Genomic DNA, 18,113 nt, shown 5'->3' with positions numbered 1-18,113 from the left:
TCCACTGCACTCCCTGGCCACAGCAGAGGGCTGGCCTGGAAGAGGGGCAACCGGGACAGAATCCGGCGCCCCGACCGGGACTAGAACCCGGTGTGCCGGCGCCGCTAGGCGGAGGATTAGCCTAGTGAGCCACGGCGCCGGCCTATCTTTACTCTTGAAGACACTGAATTGTAATTTATCTTCCTACAGTGTGCTTCTGAGTCCTGATACAGTTATGTGGGCCTCAAAAATGAGTTGGGATGTATTTCTTCTACTTGATTCGGTGGAAGGAGTAAATGTAATTTAATTAAATGATAAGGAGAATTCATAGTGAAACCCATCTGGGCCTGGACTTTTTTGGGCTTCAGTTTCTTCAATAACTATTCAGATTTTCTGCTTCCATTTATACAAAGATTTGGGAAATTGTGTTTTTCAAGGAATTTTTCCAACTGCTGGCCCTCCGACTGGCTGTGCTCTGGGATTAGGCATCACAGGTGGTGGTCAGTGGAGCTGCTGGCCCTCTGGTGCTGTGCTCTGGGATTAGGCATCACAGGTGGTGGGCAGTGGAGCTGCTGGCCCTCTGGTGCTGTGCTCTGGGGTTAGGCATCACAGGTGGTGGCTTTGCTCCTGGCACCACATGCCGCTGGCCCTTCCTTCCTTCTTTCTGTGGATTTAACATCCTGCTCTTTCTCTAGCTTCCTGAAGTGGAGACTTTGTTGATTTTTGGCCTCTAGCATGTCACTTAAGAGTATGTGGCTCTTCAGCCATGGTGTTAGCTGCATCTCGTAGGTATTGGCATGTCCCTTCTATTCGGAAGTGTTTTACAGTTTCCACCCTGGGTTTTTTCTTGGATCCACAGGTTATTTAAAAATGTGTTGCTGAGCACATGAGAGTTATTCTGCTTCTACCTGTTGTGTGCTCTCTTTACCTCGAAAGCCAGTGAGACTTGCTTTATGACCTGAGTATGGATAGTAGCTGGAACCCTGTGTTCTCTGTGCTCTGCCACGCTGGGTGCTGGGTTCTCATGTCAGGTGTCGAGCTTGTTCATTGTGTTGTTCAAGTCTCCAGTACTGATACTTCATTCTTCTGTGCACCTGTTCTTCCAGCTTTTCAAAGAGGTGTGCTTTTTCAAATGTTTGCTTGTATGCTAGTCGGTGTATGTGTATTTAAGATTGTCATGTTGTCCTGGTTGATTTTTCTTAGTAAAATGCCCTCAATCTCTAGAGTATTTCTTGCTTTATGTACATATGTATTTATTTTAAGATTTTTTTTATTTGAAAAAGAGAAAGAGAATCTTCCATCCGCTAGTCACTACCCAAATGGTTGCAATGGCCAGTGCTGGGTCAGGCTGAAGCCAGGAGCCAGGAGCTTCCTCCAGGTCTCCACAAGAGTGCAGAGGCTCAAGGACTTGGGCCTCCCTCTGCTGTTTTACCAGGCACATTAGCAGGGAGCTGGATCAGAAATGGAAGAGCTGGGATTCAAACGGGTACCCACCCAAATGGGATGCTGGCATCACAGGAGGCAGCCTGCCCCTTGCGCCTCAGGGCAGGCCCCTATGTATTTGTTTTTAAAGATTTAATTTGTTTGAAAGGCAGAGTTATAGAGAGGAAGGAGGAGAGCGAGAGAGAGCGAGAGCGAGCTTCCATCCACTGGTTCATTCCCCAAATGGGTGCAATGGCTGGGGCTGGACCAGGCTGAAGCCAGAAGCCTGGAACTCCGTCAGGGTCTCCCATGTGCGGGGGTCCAGGCACTTGGGCCATCTTCTGTTGCTGTCCCAAGTGCACTAGCAGGGAGCTGGATGGAGGTGGAGCAGTCGGGACTCCAGCCAGTGCTCATATGGGAAGCTGGCGTTGCAGGCGGTGGCTTACCCTGCGGTGCTACACACCAACCCCTGTCTTGCTTTGAAGTCCAGTTGTTGCATATTCGTGTGTCTGCCATTCTGCTGGTTATTACTTGTATGATGCATCCTTATGCCCTACCCTTTTATTTTTGAGGTATATCTCTTTCAAATATATAATTAGATATTTAATCTGAGTTTTTTCTTTTCATTGTATCTTATCCTTAATATTTAATGTTAGTGTTGCTAAATTCATGTGTAAATCTATCATGTTGGTGCTTGTTTCATATTTGATCCAATTTTTGATCATTTTTCTCTCTGCTTTATTACTTTCTTATATATTACTCAAAAATTATTTTAAAGACTTATTTGAAGGGTAGAGGGAGGAAGTGGGGTAGAAAAGAGAGTGAGAAGTATTCCACCTGCTGGTTCACTCCCCAAATAGCTGCAATGGCCGGAGCTGGGCCAGGCTGAAGCCAGCCCCCAAGAACTCCAGTCTGGGTCTCCCCAAGTGGTTGGGCTATCATCTGCCGCCTTCCAGGGTCATTAGCAGGAGTGCTGCTCGGAAGGGGTGAGTAGCTGCGACTTGAACCAGGCGCGCTGGCATGGGGCGTGGCTGCTGTAAGCAGTGGTCAGCCTGCTGCACCACAGTGCCTGTCGCACTTGCTCTCATGTTTTCACTCGATCTTTTCCTGCCCAGTAACAACTGATACATTATTAATATTTTGATGAGTACCCTACATATTACAGAATTCCTTATTGACTTACTGGAGGCTTTTATAAATGTTTATTTTTAATGCTTCCTGGGCAGTGCGAAGGCCTTATCACCATACTGAAATTCTGTTTATTGCCCATTGTACTATTGTCAGACACTATGTTTTTCATATCTTTGAAATTTCATAGGCTAGTATTTATGAAATAGTATTCTCTTTTACCCTTTCTCGTGTTGGCTCCTGGTTGTTCTGGGATCCTTTCTAACTAGAGCATTTCCTTTCGTATTTCTGTTAGAGGGGCCCATTTGGGAACTCGTTTTCAAAAGTTCATTGTTTGTGAAAATTTTTATTTCCTCTTCCTTTTTTGAAGTATATTTTTGCTAGGTTAATGATCTACATTTGCAATAATTTTCTTGGCAGTAATTTATAGGTATCCCACTGTTTATTGTTATTTATTTATTTATTTTTTTAAGATTTATTTATTTATTTGAAAGAGTTACAGAGAGAAGTAGAGACACAGAGAGAGGTCTTCCATCCACCGATTCACTCGCCAGATGGCTGCATCGGCCAGAGCTGCACCGATCTGAAGCCAGGAGCCAGGAGCTTCTTCCAGGTCTCCCACACAAGTGCAGGGCCCAAGCACTTGGGCCATCTTCTACTGCTCTCCCAGGCCATAGCAGAGAGCTGGATCGGAAGAAGAGCAGCCGGGACTAGAATCGGCACCCATATGGGATGCCGGCACTTCAGGCCAGGGCTTTAACCTGCTGTGCCGCAGCGCCGGCCCCTGCTTATTGTTGTTTATTCTCTTGGAAAAATTCAGCTGAAAGCTTTATTGTCACTTTTTTTTTTTATATAAAAAGATTTATTTATTTATTTAAAGGCAGAGTTATAGAGGAATAGGCAGAGGGAGAGAGAGATCTTCTATCTGCTGGATCCAAAGCCAGGAACCAGGAGCTTCTTCTGGGTCTCCCATGTGGTTGCAGGGGCCCAAGAACTTGGGCCATCCTCCACTGCTTTCCTAGGCTATAGCAGAGAGCTGGATTGGAAGTTGAACAACTGGGACTCAAACCGGTGCCCACATGGGATGCAAGTGCTTCAGGCTGCAGCTTTACCTGTTACATCACAGCGCCAGCCCCATTGAACTCTTCTAAAGGTAGCACTTGGGCCATCCTCTGCTGCTTTCCCAGGTGCATTAGCAGAGAGCTGGATCAGAAGTGGAGCAGCTGGGATTTGAACTGGTGCCCATATGGGATAGCTGGCATCACAGGCAGTGGCTTTACCCGCTGTACCACAGCACTAGCCCTCAAAGAGAGGAGCTTATACACGATAGAAGTTACTGTTTCCTTCATCATGGTTCAGAAAGCCTTAATTTATTTGTGGCTTTAGCAGGGTGTGGAATATCAGTAAGAATTCCAGCTCATTATCCTGTGATACTGCGGAAGTAGCCCCTGTTATATATGATTTCTCAGGTGAATTTCAGCTACTAAAAGTGTTTGCAGGGCTGGCACTGTGACACGGTGGGTTAAGCTGCTGCATCCAGTGGCAGCATCCTGTATGGGCGTTGGTTTGAGTTCTGGCTGCTCCACTTCCGATCCAGCTCCCTGCTGATGTGCCTGCGAAAGCAGCTGAAGATGGCCCAAGTGCTTGGGCCCTGCACCCACGTGGGAGACCTGGAATAAGCTCCTGGCTCCTAACTTTGGATCAGCTCAGTTGTGGCAGTCATCTGGGGAGTGACTCAGTGATTAGAGGCTCTCTCTTTGTTGCTCCTTCTCCCTCTCTTTCTCTCTAAATTTGCCTTTCAAATAAATGAATAATTTTTTTAAAGTATATGCAGCTGCCACCAGCCTGCAGCTTTGGCTGTGCTAATGTTCACTGACTGGTCATCTTTTTTCTTTTTCTTTTATATTTTTTTTGACAGGCAGAGTTAGACAGTGAGAGAGAGAGAGAAAGAGTGAGAGAAGTCTTTCTTCTGTTGGTTCATCCCCCAAATGACCTCTATGGCTGGCGTGCTGTGCCGATCAGAAGCCAGGAGCCAGGTGCTTCCTCCTGGTCTCCCACGAGGGTGCAGGGGCCCAAGCACTTGGGCCATCCTCCACTGCCTTCCGGGGCCACAGCAGAGAGCTGGATAGGAAGAGGAGCAACTGGGACTAGAACGCAGTGCCCATATGGGATGCCGGCGCTGCAGGTGGAGGATTAACCTAGTGAGCCACGACGCTGGCCCAGCTGACTGGTCATCTTGTCTTCACGCTACCCAGAATATGAGGGCTCTAGCAGATGGGAATTGAAGAGAAGTGTTCGTTACTGAAGTATTCAGAAAGCTGAAAAAAATGAACATTTAAAAAGAAGTGGGAATTTCATTTAATGGGCAGCTAGAGGTCTGGATGGATTTTGAGGAACTTGTATAAAGTTTTATGGAGGCGTAAACAGTGATGAAACCACTTCATGGTCATGAGAAAAGTTGTTAAAATTATGTAAAGAAATTTGAGAGGCAAATATACACAGACGTATAGGGTGGGGGAGAGGGAAAGAGAAGGAAAGCGTGAGAGGGAGAGAGAGGTCATATGCTAGGTCACGCTCACTACAGCAGGGGGCCGTAATGGGGAACTGGGGACTCAGACCAGGTCTCCCAGGTGAGTGACAGGTGCACAGCGACAGGAGCCAGCACTGCCGACTCGGGAAGCTGGAGGCAGGAGCCAGGCAGGAATTGAACTATATAATAATAATAAATATGGAATATATAATAAAATATATAAAATAATATATCAGTATATTATTATATTATCATAATATATGATAAATATACAATAATATAAATATTATAAAGTAAATCTTATAAATATTATTAAATATATATTAAATATAAATAAATATTTATTTCTTCATTTATTTATTTATTAGTTACAGAGAGGCAGAGGAGGTGGAAAGAGAGAGGTCTTCCCTCTGGTTCACTCACCAGATGGCTACAATGGCTGGAGCTGTGCCTGAAGCCAGGAGCCAGGAGCTTTTACCTGGTCTCCTATATGGGTGCAGGGGCCCAAGCATGTGGGCCATCCTCCACTGCTTTCCCAGGCCATAGCAGAACGCTGGATCAGAAGTGGAGCAGCTGGGACATGAACTGGCGCCCATGTGGGATGCCGGCATTGCAGGCAGCAGCTTTACCCACTATGCCACAGTGCTGGCCCCCTCATTTGCTTTGAAATGGGTGTTTTAATTGCTAGGCCAAATGCTGCCTTTCTTTTCTTTTTTTTTAATCTAAGAGGGAAGGTTTTTCCTAGTTTGGGAACAAGTCTCAGAATTATATAGACCGTTGGCGAACATTCTGTACACTTGCTTTCCCAGATTATATACTGGGAGATGTAAGCGTAGAACCTCACTCAGGATTGACATTCCCACTTTGAACTGTGTGAACAAGCCTCTGTGAAATCTTCCTGCAGCACTAGGGGGCACTGTGACTTTGGACACGCATTTTGTTGCAGTCTCCTGGGACAAGAAGCTAGGAAAAATACTGTTGGAAACAGACATCTGTAATGTTATTAAGTATCACAGACTCATTAATTGCATTTCAAATCCTGATACGTACATTAAGATGTTTAAAACGATTGCATTTAAGTTACTGCTGACATTTTTATAAGAATCGGATTATTAAAAGTGATTAGAATTTATGGACTTTTACTGAAAGGAGTCCATTCAACATATATTACAGAAGGCATCTGTGCTTTAAAGTGAAAACGACTTTCAGTCAAATGTAGAAAAATGAAGGGTTATGGTGCTTTTGCATATCAAGTTTTAGAATTCGGAATACAAATGAAGCCTTAAGCTGGTGTCTTCTTCTTTGAATGTGTGTCTGTCTGCATGTATACTAAATATAAAAAAAAAATAACTCGGTAAAGCTTCCAGTAGAATTGAAATGTTTACAGAAGAAAACATTCTTAGCTCTTAAGGTTTCTGGTCTAGCATTACTTTTTAACCTTGCTCATTTGGCTTGGAAGGAACAGTGATACTCCTGTTAAAAAGTGCATAGGCAACCAAGTGATGGATGCCAGTGTGGGGTAGAACCGAGTAATGCTCACTGCGAAGATGTGGGTAAACTGAAGAAGATTTTTATGGTGCCATGTTGATTATAAAGTGTGGGCATAAGTAGAAAATAGAAGACTTGAGAATCTGCAAGCTGGGGGCCCAGGATGGAGCTGGAAGGGTGGCTGCAGACCAGAGGGCCCGGGAGAGCTCAGCAGAGGGAAGGAAGGTGGGTCCAGATGTAAGATGGCAAAAGTTAAGGAGAGGGGCCTGACACTGTGGCGTAGTGGGAAAAGCTGCCGCCGGCAGTGCCAGCATCCCCTATCCGTACCGGTTCAAGTCTGGGGTGCTCCACTTCTGATCCAGCTCCCTGCTGGTGCACCTGGGAAGGCAGTAGAAGATGGCCTGAGTGCTTGGGCCCCTGCACCCGTGTGGGGGACCTGGAAGAAGCTCTAAGCTCCTGGCTTCAGATCGGCCCAGCTCCGGCCGTTGTGGCCATCTGGGAGTGAACGGGCAGATTGAAGACTCTGTCTCTCTCTGTTTCTCTGCCTCTGCCTCTCTAACTTACTTTTCAAATAAATAAAAATAAATCTTTTTTTTTTTTTTTTTTAAAAAGGTTAAGGAGAGGAAGTTTGGGTTAATGGAGTGGGGGAAAGCGCTGTGTTGCTGTCCCACTGCCTGGGTTGTTGGGTGGTTTGTTCATTTGCGTGCTGAAACCCAGCTCTTGCACTCAGGTTGAGCGCACAGGGTTTTCTTCCCTCCTTCTCAAGATAATATCATTTCTTTCTGGATCGTTCTCATCGGTATAGAAATATGTGCCTGCCATCCTTCTTAAAGAAATCTCTGTGCATTTCTGTCTGTTCTTTATGACAAAACTGAAAGATTATTTATATTCATTGTCCCCATTTTCTCATCCTTTTCTCTTTTTAAAAAATATTTATTCATTTGAAAGGTAGTTACAGAGAGAGAGAATTGATGGATTGATCAACCTTCCATCCGCTGGTTCGCTCTGCAAATGGAACAGTTGCCAGTGCTGGGCCAAACCAAAGCCAGGAACTCCTTCTGGGTTTCCCACATGAGTGGCAGGGGCCCAAGGAGTTGGGCCGTCTTCTGCTGCTTTTCCCAGGCACACGAGAGGGGGCAGTGTCGCTCCCCCTCTTTGCGGAGGAACGACACAGGACCCTGCGCTGTTCTTTTGTCTGCTCGGCCCTTCCCGGGTTTGCTGCTGGTTCTTCCTGGGTTAGCTACCGTCCCTTCCACCTCCGTGGAAGGGCAGTTCCCCCTGGCCACATTCCCCACTTCTGCGGGGGAGCGGCACACCGCCGGCCGGCTCTCTCGGGGGCTGCACAGGTGTTCCTTCAGATAGATGTTCCTGGTGCATGTTGTCTCTCTCCTCCTTTATAGTCCTCTTCCACCAATCCCAACTCTGCTATCCACACGCCGAGTACGCTGCTCTCCTCCAATCCGGAGCGGGATCAGCTCCTGCAGGTTACTGGTTGAACTGGAGGCAGCTGTGTAAAAGTTGTTTTTACTCCTCTCCCAGCGCCATATTGTGGGAGAGCAGATGCATAGAATAAGTCTTAATTCCAGTAACTTAGTCTAGTCCGAGTTGCTCCCCACAGGGCAGGATCAGAAGCCAAGCAGCCAAGCTCTAACCATTACTCCTGTGTGATATGCTGGTGTTGCTTGGAGTTTATTATACATTACCCTTTATCGCTCTGGACAGTGCAAAGCTGTCGCTGTCATTGTGTTTTAGGATATCAGGTGTTTTTTTTTTTTTAATTTATTTATTTGAAAGGCAGAGTTACAGACACAGAGAGGGAGAGACAGAGAGAGGTCTTCCATTTGCTGCTTCACTCCCCAAATGGCCAGCTGTAGCTGGGCTGATCTGAAGCCAGGAACCAGGAGCTTCTTCTGGTGGGTGCAGGGGCCCAAGAACTTGGGCCATCTTCCACTGCTTCCCCAGGCCATAGCAGAGAGCTGGATCGGAAATGGAGCAGCGGGGACTTGTACCAGCGCCCATAAGGTGTGCCGGCACCGCGGGCAGAGGCTTAACCCACTACGCCACAGTGCCGGCCCTTCAGTTTTTCTATGATGCACTTGGGTTTTGTTTTGTTTGTATTTATCTTGGGGTTTGTTGATCTTATGAAAGAATTGGGCTTCTATCTTTTGTTAACTTTATATTGTGAAAGACATTAGTGGAGCGGTTGGCAAACTTTAAATAACAGATATAATTTAGATAATCTTAGCAATAATAATTTCCTGCTTTTGATAATTATAATGTAGTTATATAGGAGAATATCGTTGTATATGGGAAAGACTTTTTTAAAAGTTTGTTTATTTCTTTGAGAGACAAACCTGCAGGGAGAGAGAGGAGGTAGTTAGAGATCTTCCATCCATTGCTTTACTCCCCAGATGCCCGCAGCAGCCAGGACAGAGCAGGTCAAAGCCAGGAGCCAGGAACTCCAGCTGGGTCTCCCATGTGATTCACCCGCTTGAGCCGCCACCTGCTCCTCCAGGGCTCACATTAGCAGGAAGCTGGATCAGAGGCAGAGTAGCCAGGACTCAAACCAGGGATGTGGTGTTGCAAGCCAGGGCTTAACCCACTGTGCTACGGTGCCTGCCCCATAAACACTGAACTATTTACTGTGTTTTATGTTCAAATGTTTCAGTAAAATATATGCCAGTATTTTGGGTATTCTTTGTGCTGATTTGTAATTTTTCCATATTTTGGGTTTATTTCAAAATAGGAGTAAGTGTCTCATAGTTGGCTTTTCACCACGCAGCCTCGTTTGTTTATCGTCCGTGGCTCTTTCACGTATGATGACAGTGTCGACTTGTTGTCACAGAGGACATAGGGCTTATGCAGCCTAAGACAAAATATATTTATTGTCCATCTCTTGGTAGAAAACGTTCACTGGCCTTTGCTCCAGGGGATAGAGACTTGTTTATTTTATTTTGGTTAAAACACTGAAATCCATGCAGAGTTTTGTTTTTTTTTTAATGATTTATTTTTTTGAAAGCATTGCAGAGAGAGAGAAGGAGAGGCAGAGAGAGAGAGAGAGAGAGAGAGAGAGAGAGAGACTTTCATCCACTTGTTCACATCCCAGATGGCCACAGTGGCAGGAGCTGGGCTGATCAGAGCCGGGACCCAGGAGCCAGGAGCTTCTTCCAGGTCTCCCACACAGGTGCAGGGGCCCAAGCACTTGGGTCATCCTCTGTTGCTTTCCCAGGCTTAAACAGAGAGATGGATTGGAAGTAGAACAGCCGAGACATGACCTGGTGCCCATAAGGGATACTGGCACTATAGGTGGCAGCTTTACCCACTATGCCACAGCACCAGCCCTTGCCGTTTTTTTTAATAATACACATTTTCCATGAGCTTTTTGAAGAACCCTCATATACATTAAAATTGAGCAGATAAATAAAATATGAGTGCATTGTAGCTTAATGAGAGCTGAGTTAACTGTTGGAGGAGGGGATTTTAAACAGAGAACAGGACTGAAATTCCAGGCATCAGTGTACGCTCCTGGTGTTTGATTCCCGCACACAGAGAGATGCGGACGTGCGTGCTATGGGTTTGTGTGTGTGTGCAGTTCTCTCATCGCACTCTGGGTTGACTGGCTGGTCCTAGAAAGGTGGTGTCGGTGGGTGCTGGAAAAGCTGCACTACCAGGGCTCAGCTGGGCGGGAGCACGCAGTGTGGCTCGCCCGCACCCTGGGCCCTGGACGCTGCCTCTGTGTGTGTTTATCCTTGTGGTTTGGGCTTCTGCATGAGGGCTATTTATTTTTCTTTCCTTTTCTTTTTTTTTTAAAAAGGTTTAAAAGCAAGATTTATTAGAGTCCAAGATCTCCAGCCAGAGTGGTATGGAGGGGGACTGCAAGAGAAGCAAAACCCGAAGGGCTCCGTGGCACTGGAGTTTCTAAGTGCAATTTGGAAAGAAAAAACTAAAAAACTTGACAATCAGATTGACATTGAGTTACCAGGTGGGGACAGTCCTTTGTCCTATGCCATAATAAAAACCATCCAGAAGGGTGGGATAGGTAACTTGTTTTCACAATAAACTGATCACTGCTCCCTTGCTATTCTGAATTCCTGAGAAAGGAGGGCATTCAGTTTATTCTTGCTAAAGATAGCCTTTTGGCAGGAAGAAAGCATTCTACACCTCAAATCCCACCAGGACCACCTGACAGCCTATTAACCCATTTGACTCCTCACATTCCCCCCCTCAACAAGAATGGACCCTAACATCTGTTAGGGGGACTGAGCGATGGTCGCTCTGCTGCTTCATGTTCAAAAGGGGGTGTTGGTGAGAAGGGCAGTCATGACAGTGTCCAGCAAGGCGTGGCTTCTCCAAGGGGATGCAGTGCCAGCTTGCAGAAACTGCTTCTGTTGGAGGTCTCATGTGCATGGCCACCTAGAATTTTACTTTTTCAAGTCTAGGGAAAACGAATCTAACAAGCAGTTTAAATTCACAGGATCTAAAATCGAGGACAGAGTCATTAAACCACAAGCCAATTTTCTCATTTGTTTTCTTTTAAAGATTTTATTTATTTATTTATTTGAAAGTAGAAAGAGAGAGAGAGGAAGGAGAGAGTGACAATTTCCATCCTCTGGTTCACTTCCCAAATGGCTGCAACGGCTGAAGCTGGGAGCCAGGAACTTCCTCCTGGTCTCCCACATGGGTGGCAGAGGCCCCAGCACTTGGGTGATCCTCTGCTGGTTTCTAGGCACAGCATTTAGCCGAGACGTGGATTGGAAGTGGAGTGTCCAGGACTGGAACTGGCTCTCCAATATGGGATGCCAGTGTTGGAGGTGGCAGAGTAGCTCACTAGGCCATAGCACTGGCCCTGAAGGCTGCATTTGAGTGGTGGTGGTTCCAAAAGAGACTAGGTAGAGACTGCAAACCTTTTTATGATCTAGTCTCATAAGTTAGAAGGCCCCTTCCTCCTTGCTTTACTGGCCAAAATGCAAGTCACAGAGCCGGATTCAAGGGGAGGGGCATCTCTGACTGCTGGCTGCCATACTGGCTGATTTGTGGATGAGGTTTTGCTGTTAGGCGTTTGGTTCACTCATCGGGATTGTTAGCTGTCAGAGGACAAGCACAGTATTTCATATTCACTCACGCTGTCCTCAGAATCTTACTCAATGTTTTGTATGTGGTAATTGTCCAGTAAATGTATGCTGCCTGGGCGTTTCAGGAGTGCGGAGGGTCTGAGCTGGCACCAGCTAGAAGAAGCTGTGAGGGCACCCGTGAATTGGACCGAGAGTTGGGCTGACCCCAGCGCTGACTTGTTTCAGGAGAAGGTGTTGGAGACAGGGTTAGGTAGGGAGCTGCATCCCTGCAGCCATGTGGATGCTGTAGGGCCCCTTTCTCCTCGTGGGTGCTCAGTTGGTACAAAGTCTTCTGACAGCATTCGTTACTAGGGAAGCAGTTTCCTATGTTTCACTGGACCTGGCTTCCAGCTGGCCTGGGGTTTTGGTGGGACTGAACCCATAGGTGGGTGGGGCTGGAGCAGGCAAGCCATCTCACGTTGTCTGTAGTAGTTTGAGTTTGGAGATAGGCAACTGCAGTATGTCAGTCACAGGAAGTATTACTTAGATCCTGATAACTTTCAGATGAAAGTATACAGGTAACTGCCAAGGGGGTATTTGCTTTAGCACTGTCCCAGGGAACAGAAAGGATTTTCTGAAACGTTTCATGCTGTAGACAGATTTGAAGGGCAATAGGAGGAGCCTTCCAAAAGTTCATGGGAAATATGTTTTTTTTTTTTTTTTTTTTGACAGGCAGAGTGGACAGTGAGAGAGAGAGAGACAGAGAGAAAGGTCTTCCTTTGCCGTTGGTTCACCCTCCAATGGCCGCCACGGCTGGCACCGCGCTGATCCGATGGCAGGAGCCAGGTGCTTCTCCTGGTCTCCCATGGGGTGCAGGGCCCAAGCACTTGGGCAATCCTCCACTGGCTTTCCGGGCCACAGCAGAGAGCTGGCCTGGAAGAGGGGCAACCGGGACAGAATCCGGTGCCCCGACCGGGACTAGAACCCGGTGTGCTGGCGCCACAAGGTGGAGGATTAGCCTAGTGAGCCGCGGCGCCGGCCGGGAAATATGTTTTATGAAAAATTTATTTGTGCCTCTCAAAAATTGTTGGCTCCAGAGTAAGCTTATGTTTTAATTCCGCTTTTCCATGGACTTTAAGAGGGGTCACCAGGTGCTGGCTTGGGCCTGTTGTGCAGGGAGCTGCTGATGGGGGTCCACAGGGCGTGCTTGGGTCATATTTCTTCTTGAACTTATTTGTTTTTAAGGTTGCACAATTCAGTGCTTTTTGACTTAAAAAAACGTGTGATTTACTTTCACTCCCCTGTTTAGCCACTGTGTCGCAAGTCAGTTTTAAGTCTCTGTTTTCTGAGGAAATGTGAAGTGCAGTTAATTTGTCAAGTATTTTCAGTATGCTGACAGGTCTGATATTTGGTAATCTAATAAGCGTTCTGTTTTCCACACGTAGGCTTCATTCCAGCGCTCCAACAGTCACGATAAAGTCAGGAGGATAGTTGCAGAGGAGGGCCGGACCGCGAGAAACCTGATTGCCTGGAGCGTTCCCCTTGAGAGCAAAGAGGATGACGGTGGGTACGCAAGAAGAGCTGTCTCCCCGGCCAAGGGCTGTTGCAGATGGCGGGGGTGCGTGTGGTCCTGGGCAGGAGGCAGACGGAAACCTTGACCTCTGGAACTCTTGGGGGAATCAGTGTATATTAAATACGAAACACTGTATATTGCTTTTATACACAGATGGTCTATTTTTTCCACAGAAATCTTATATTTAAGGCATACAAACTTCATGCATTTCATATATACAACTTTAGGAATACAGTGATTTTTCCCACCATACCCACCCTCTTATCCACTATTTCACCCACCTCTCCTATTCCCATTCTTATTTTTTACTAAAATCTATTTTCGGTGAACTTTATACACATATGATTAACTCTATACTCAGTAAAGAATTCAACAAATTGATTGCAAAAAAAAAACCCAAAAAACAAAAAAACACCTATTCCTCAACAGTAGAGACAAGGTCTGTTAAAAGCCAGTGCATCTCAAAGTGTTAATTTCATACTATAGGTTACCTTTTAAGTGCTCCTTTAGTTATCATAGATCAGGGAGAAAACATATGATATTTGTCCTTTTGAGACTGGCTTATTTCATGAAGTATGATGTTTTCTAGTTTCATCCATTTTGTGGCAAATGATAAGATTTCATTCCCTGGTATACATATCCCATAATTTCTTTTTTCGAATTAATTTTTTAAGGAATACAAATTTCATAAGTACAGCTTTAAGAATATAGTTATTCTTTCTATCATACCTACCCTCCCACCCATATTCTCACCCCTCCTCTTCCCCTCCCAGTCTCATTCTCCATTAAGAATCATTTTAATTTAACTTTGTACACAGAAGACCAACTCTATACTAAGTAAAAATTTCAACAATTTGCACACACACATACAAAAACCTGTTTGAGAACTAGTTTTACAGTTAACTATCATAACACAACTCATTGAGGACAGAGGTCTTGTTTGGGAAGTAAGTGCACAGTGACTCCTGTTGTTAAGTTAACAATTAACACTCTTATATATGACGTCAGTGACCACCCAAGGCTTTTGACATGAGCTGCCTAGGCTATGGAAGCATTTTGAATCCGCAGACTCCATCAGTATTTAGACAAAGCCATAAGCAAAGTGAAAGTTCTCTCCTCCCTTTAGAGAAGAGTACATCCTTCTTTGATGGCCACTTCTTTCTTTTGGGATCTCACTCACAGAGATTCTTCATATAGAATATTTTTTGCCATAGTGTTTGACTTTCCATGCCTGAAATGCTCTCATGGGCTTTTCAGCCAGACCAGGAAGCCTTAAGGGCTTATTCTGAGGTCAGAGTGTTACTTAAAACAATTGTCATTCTGTGAGTCTGCTCTGTGCACTGCTTCTCATGTTGTAACCTCTCTCCTTTATAATTCTATTATTATTACCGGTCACTTGATCTTATTTGTATGATCCCTTTAACACATAATCCTACCTATATGTTTATTTTAACACTTCATATGATCACTTTAATATTTAAGATGGCATTTTTACCACACAGCTTAATGGGACTTGAGGTCCTATGACAAGTTTTTAAACTGTACCCTTTGAAGTAAGTCATTAGGAATGTATGCAGAACTAAGAACTATATAGCTTTACAGTTACAGACTTCCTCCTCCCTCTCTTATTCCCACTTTTCTTTTCACTGATGTGAATTTCAATTACTTTAACCACATATAAACATATAACTATGTAAGTAAAGAGTTCAACAAATAGTATGAAGAAGAAAAAAATGTTCCTTACCAGTCAAGACAAGGGCTGTTCAAGTCATTGCTTCTCGAAGTGCCAATTTCACCTCTACAGATTTTGTTTCAGGTGCTCTATTAGTTATCACAGATCAGGGAGAACATATGCTATTTGTCCCTCGGGGACTGGCTTATTTCACTTAGTGTGATGTTTCCCAGATTCATCCTTTTTGTTGCAAATGACCAGATTTCATTTTTTTTTTTTTTTACCATTATGTAGTAGTCCATAATTTCTTTATCCAATCTTTGATTGATGGACATTTAGGTTGATTCCATGTCTTAGCTATTTGAATTGAGCTGCAATAAACATGGGGGTTGCAGATAACTCTTATTTCCTGATTTCATTTCTCTTGGGTAAATTCCCGGGAGTGTGATGGCTGGGTCATATGGTGGGTCTATATTCAGATTTCTGAGGTATCTCTAAACTGTATTCCATAGTAGCTTTACAAATTTGCATTCCCACCAATAGTGGATTAGGGTACCTTTCCCCCACATCCTCGCCAGCATTTGTTTGTTGATTTCTGTATGAAAGCCATTCTAACTGGGGTGAGGTGAAACATCATTGTGGTTTTGATTTGCATTTCCCTGACGGCTAGTGATCCTGAGCAATTTTTGATGTATCTGTTGGCCATTTGAATTCCCTCTTTTGAAAAATGCCTGTTTAAGTCTTTTGCCCATTTCTTAGCTGGCTTGTTTGTTTTGTTGTTGTGGAATTTCTTGATCTCTTTATATATACGGATTATTAATTCTTTATCATTTGCACTGTTTGCAAATAATTTCTCCCATTCTGTTGGTTGCCTCTTCACTTTCCTGAGTGTTTCTTTTGCTGTATAGAAACTTCTCAATTTGATATAATCGCATTTGTCAGTTTTGGCTTTGATTGCTTGTGCCTTTGGGGTCTTTTCCAAGAACTCTTTTCCTGTCCAATGTCTTGCAGGTTTCCCCAGTTTTCTCTAATGTGATGGTATTGGGCTGTAGATTTTGGTCTTTAATCCATTTTTAGTGGATTTTTGTGTAAGGTGTAAGAGAGGGGTCTTGCTTCATACTTCTGCATGTGGAGATCCAGTTTTCACAGCACCATTTGTTGAAGAGACTGTCCTTGCTCCAGGGATTGATTTTAACTTCTTTGTCAAACCTTAAGTTGGTTGCAGATGTGTGGCTTGAGTTCTGGTATTTCTGTTCTTTTCCCTTTGTCTATCCTTCTGTTTTTGTCCCAGTACCAGGTTGTTTTGATTATAAATGTCCTGTTGTATGTCTTGAAATCTGGTATTGTGATGACTCCAGCCTTGTTTTTGTTGTTTAAGACTTCCTTGGCTATTAGAAGTCTTCTGTGTTTTTGTATGAATTTTGGCATCATTTTTTTTTTAAGATCTGAGAAAAATGTCCTTGGTATTTTGATTTGTATTGCGTTGAATGTGTAAATTGCTTTTGGTGGTATGGACCTTCTGACCATTTTGATTCTGCCAGTACAAGAACATGGAAGATTTTTCCATTTTTTTGTATCTTCTCCTATTGGTTTCCTTAAGATTTTATAATTCTCATTGTAGAGATTTTTGACATCCTTGGTTAAATTTATTCCAAGGTATCTGATTATCTTTTTGTAGCTATTGTGAATGGGATCAATCTTAGAAGTTCTTTTTCAGTCGTAGCATTGTCTATATACAAAGACTTTTGATTGTTGTGTGTTGATTTTATGTCCTGCCACTTGAGCAAACTCTTATATGAATTCTAATATTCTCTTAATGGAGTCTTTTGGACCCCCTATATATAGAATTATGTCATCTGCAAATAGGGATAGATTGACTTCCTCCTTCAAAATCTGTATCCCTTTGATTTCTTTTTCTTCACTAATGGCTCTGGCTAAAACTTCCAGGACTATATTGAATAGAAATGGTGAGAGGGGCATCCCTGTCTGGTACCAGATCTCAGTGGGAATGCTTCCAACTTTTCCCTATTCAGGATGCTAGTTATGGGTTTGTCATAAATTGCCTTGATTGTGTTGAGGTATTTTCCTTCTATACCCAATTTGCTTAGAGTTTTCATTATGAAAGGATGTTGTATTTTATCAAATGCAACTATTGAGATAATCATATGGTTTTTGTTCAGCAGTTTGTTAATGTGATGTATCACATTGATTTGAGAATGTTGAACCATCCCTGCATACCAAGGATAAATCCCTTTTGATCTTTCCTATGTGTTGTTGGATTCTATTGGCTAGAATTTTGTTGAGGATTTTTGCGTCTATGTTCACTAGGGGAATTGGTCTGTAGTTCTCTTTCTCTTTCATATTTTTTTCAGGTTTAGGAATTAAGGTGATGCTGGCTTCACAGAAAGAATTTGGGAAGATTCCTTCCCTTCCATTTGTTATGAATAGCTTGAGAATAGTTGGAGTTAGTTCTTTAAATGTCTGGTAGAATTCAGTAGTAAAGCTGTGTGGTCCTGGGCTTTTCTTTGTGGGGAGGGCCTTTATTACTGAATCAATTTCCTTCTTGGTTATGGGTCTGTTTAGGTTTTCTATGTCTTCATGGCTCAATTTTGGTAGGTAGTATGTGTCCAGGAATCTATCCATTTCTCCTAGGTTTCCCAGTTTGTTGGCATACAGCTGTTTGTAGTAATTTCTGATGATTCTTTTTATTTCTGTGATGTCTGTTGTTACATGTCCTTTTTCATCTCTAATTTTATTGATTTGGGTCTTCTCTGTACTTCTTTTTGAGTTAGTTGGGCCAAAGGTATGTCAATTTTGTTTATTTATTTTTATAATACAATGGATATAACCTCTTTTGAGTAGTATTTTTAAAGATTTTATTTATTTGAGAGGTGGAGTTACAGACAGAGGGAGGGAGAGACAGAGAGAAAGGTCTTTCTTCTGTTGGTTCACTCCCCAAATGGCCTCAACGGCCGGAGCTGTGCTGATCTGAAGCCAGGAGCCAGGTGCTTCTTCCAGATCTCCCATGTGGGTGCAGGGGCCCAAGCACTTGGGCCATTTTCTACTGCTTTCCCAGGCCGTAGCAGAGAGCTGGATTGGAAGAGGAGCAGTAGGACTAGAACTGGCACCCATGTGGGATGTCAGCGACGCAGGTGGAGGATTAACCTACTGCGCCACAGCACCAGCCCCCAATTTTGTTTATTTTTTCAAAAAACCAGCTCTTTGTTTTGCTGATCTTTTCTGGTTTTTTTTTGGTTTCAATTTTGTTTA

The 18,113-nt window shown here is 44.0% G+C and overlaps 1 protein-coding gene across 9 annotated transcripts in view; it reads left to right on the top strand.

The window, feature by feature from the left end:
* Positions 1-18,113, top strand: part of SCAPER (S-phase cyclin A associated protein in the ER) — a 439,476-nt gene that overhangs the window by 21,068 nt on the left and 400,295 nt on the right. For all 9 annotated transcript variants that reach the window (XM_070054635.2, XM_051834595.3, XM_051834596.3 and 6 more), the window contains one exon: positions 13,044-13,161. In XM_070054635.2, the coding sequence (XP_069910736.1) occupies positions 13,044-13,161 (118 nt within the window). The remainder of the gene's footprint in view (positions 1-13,043; positions 13,162-18,113) is intronic.

The sequence above is a fragment of the Oryctolagus cuniculus genome, chromosome 12, assembly GCF_051225735.1.
Source record: "Oryctolagus cuniculus isolate XC-2025 breed Fujian yellow rabbit chromosome 12, ASM5122573v1, whole genome shotgun sequence".
NCBI classification, from domain to species: Eukaryota; Metazoa; Chordata; class Mammalia; order Lagomorpha; family Leporidae; genus Oryctolagus; species Oryctolagus cuniculus.
The sequence above is the reverse complement of the archived record's forward strand: the minus strand, read 5'-3'. Positions and strand labels throughout refer to the sequence as shown.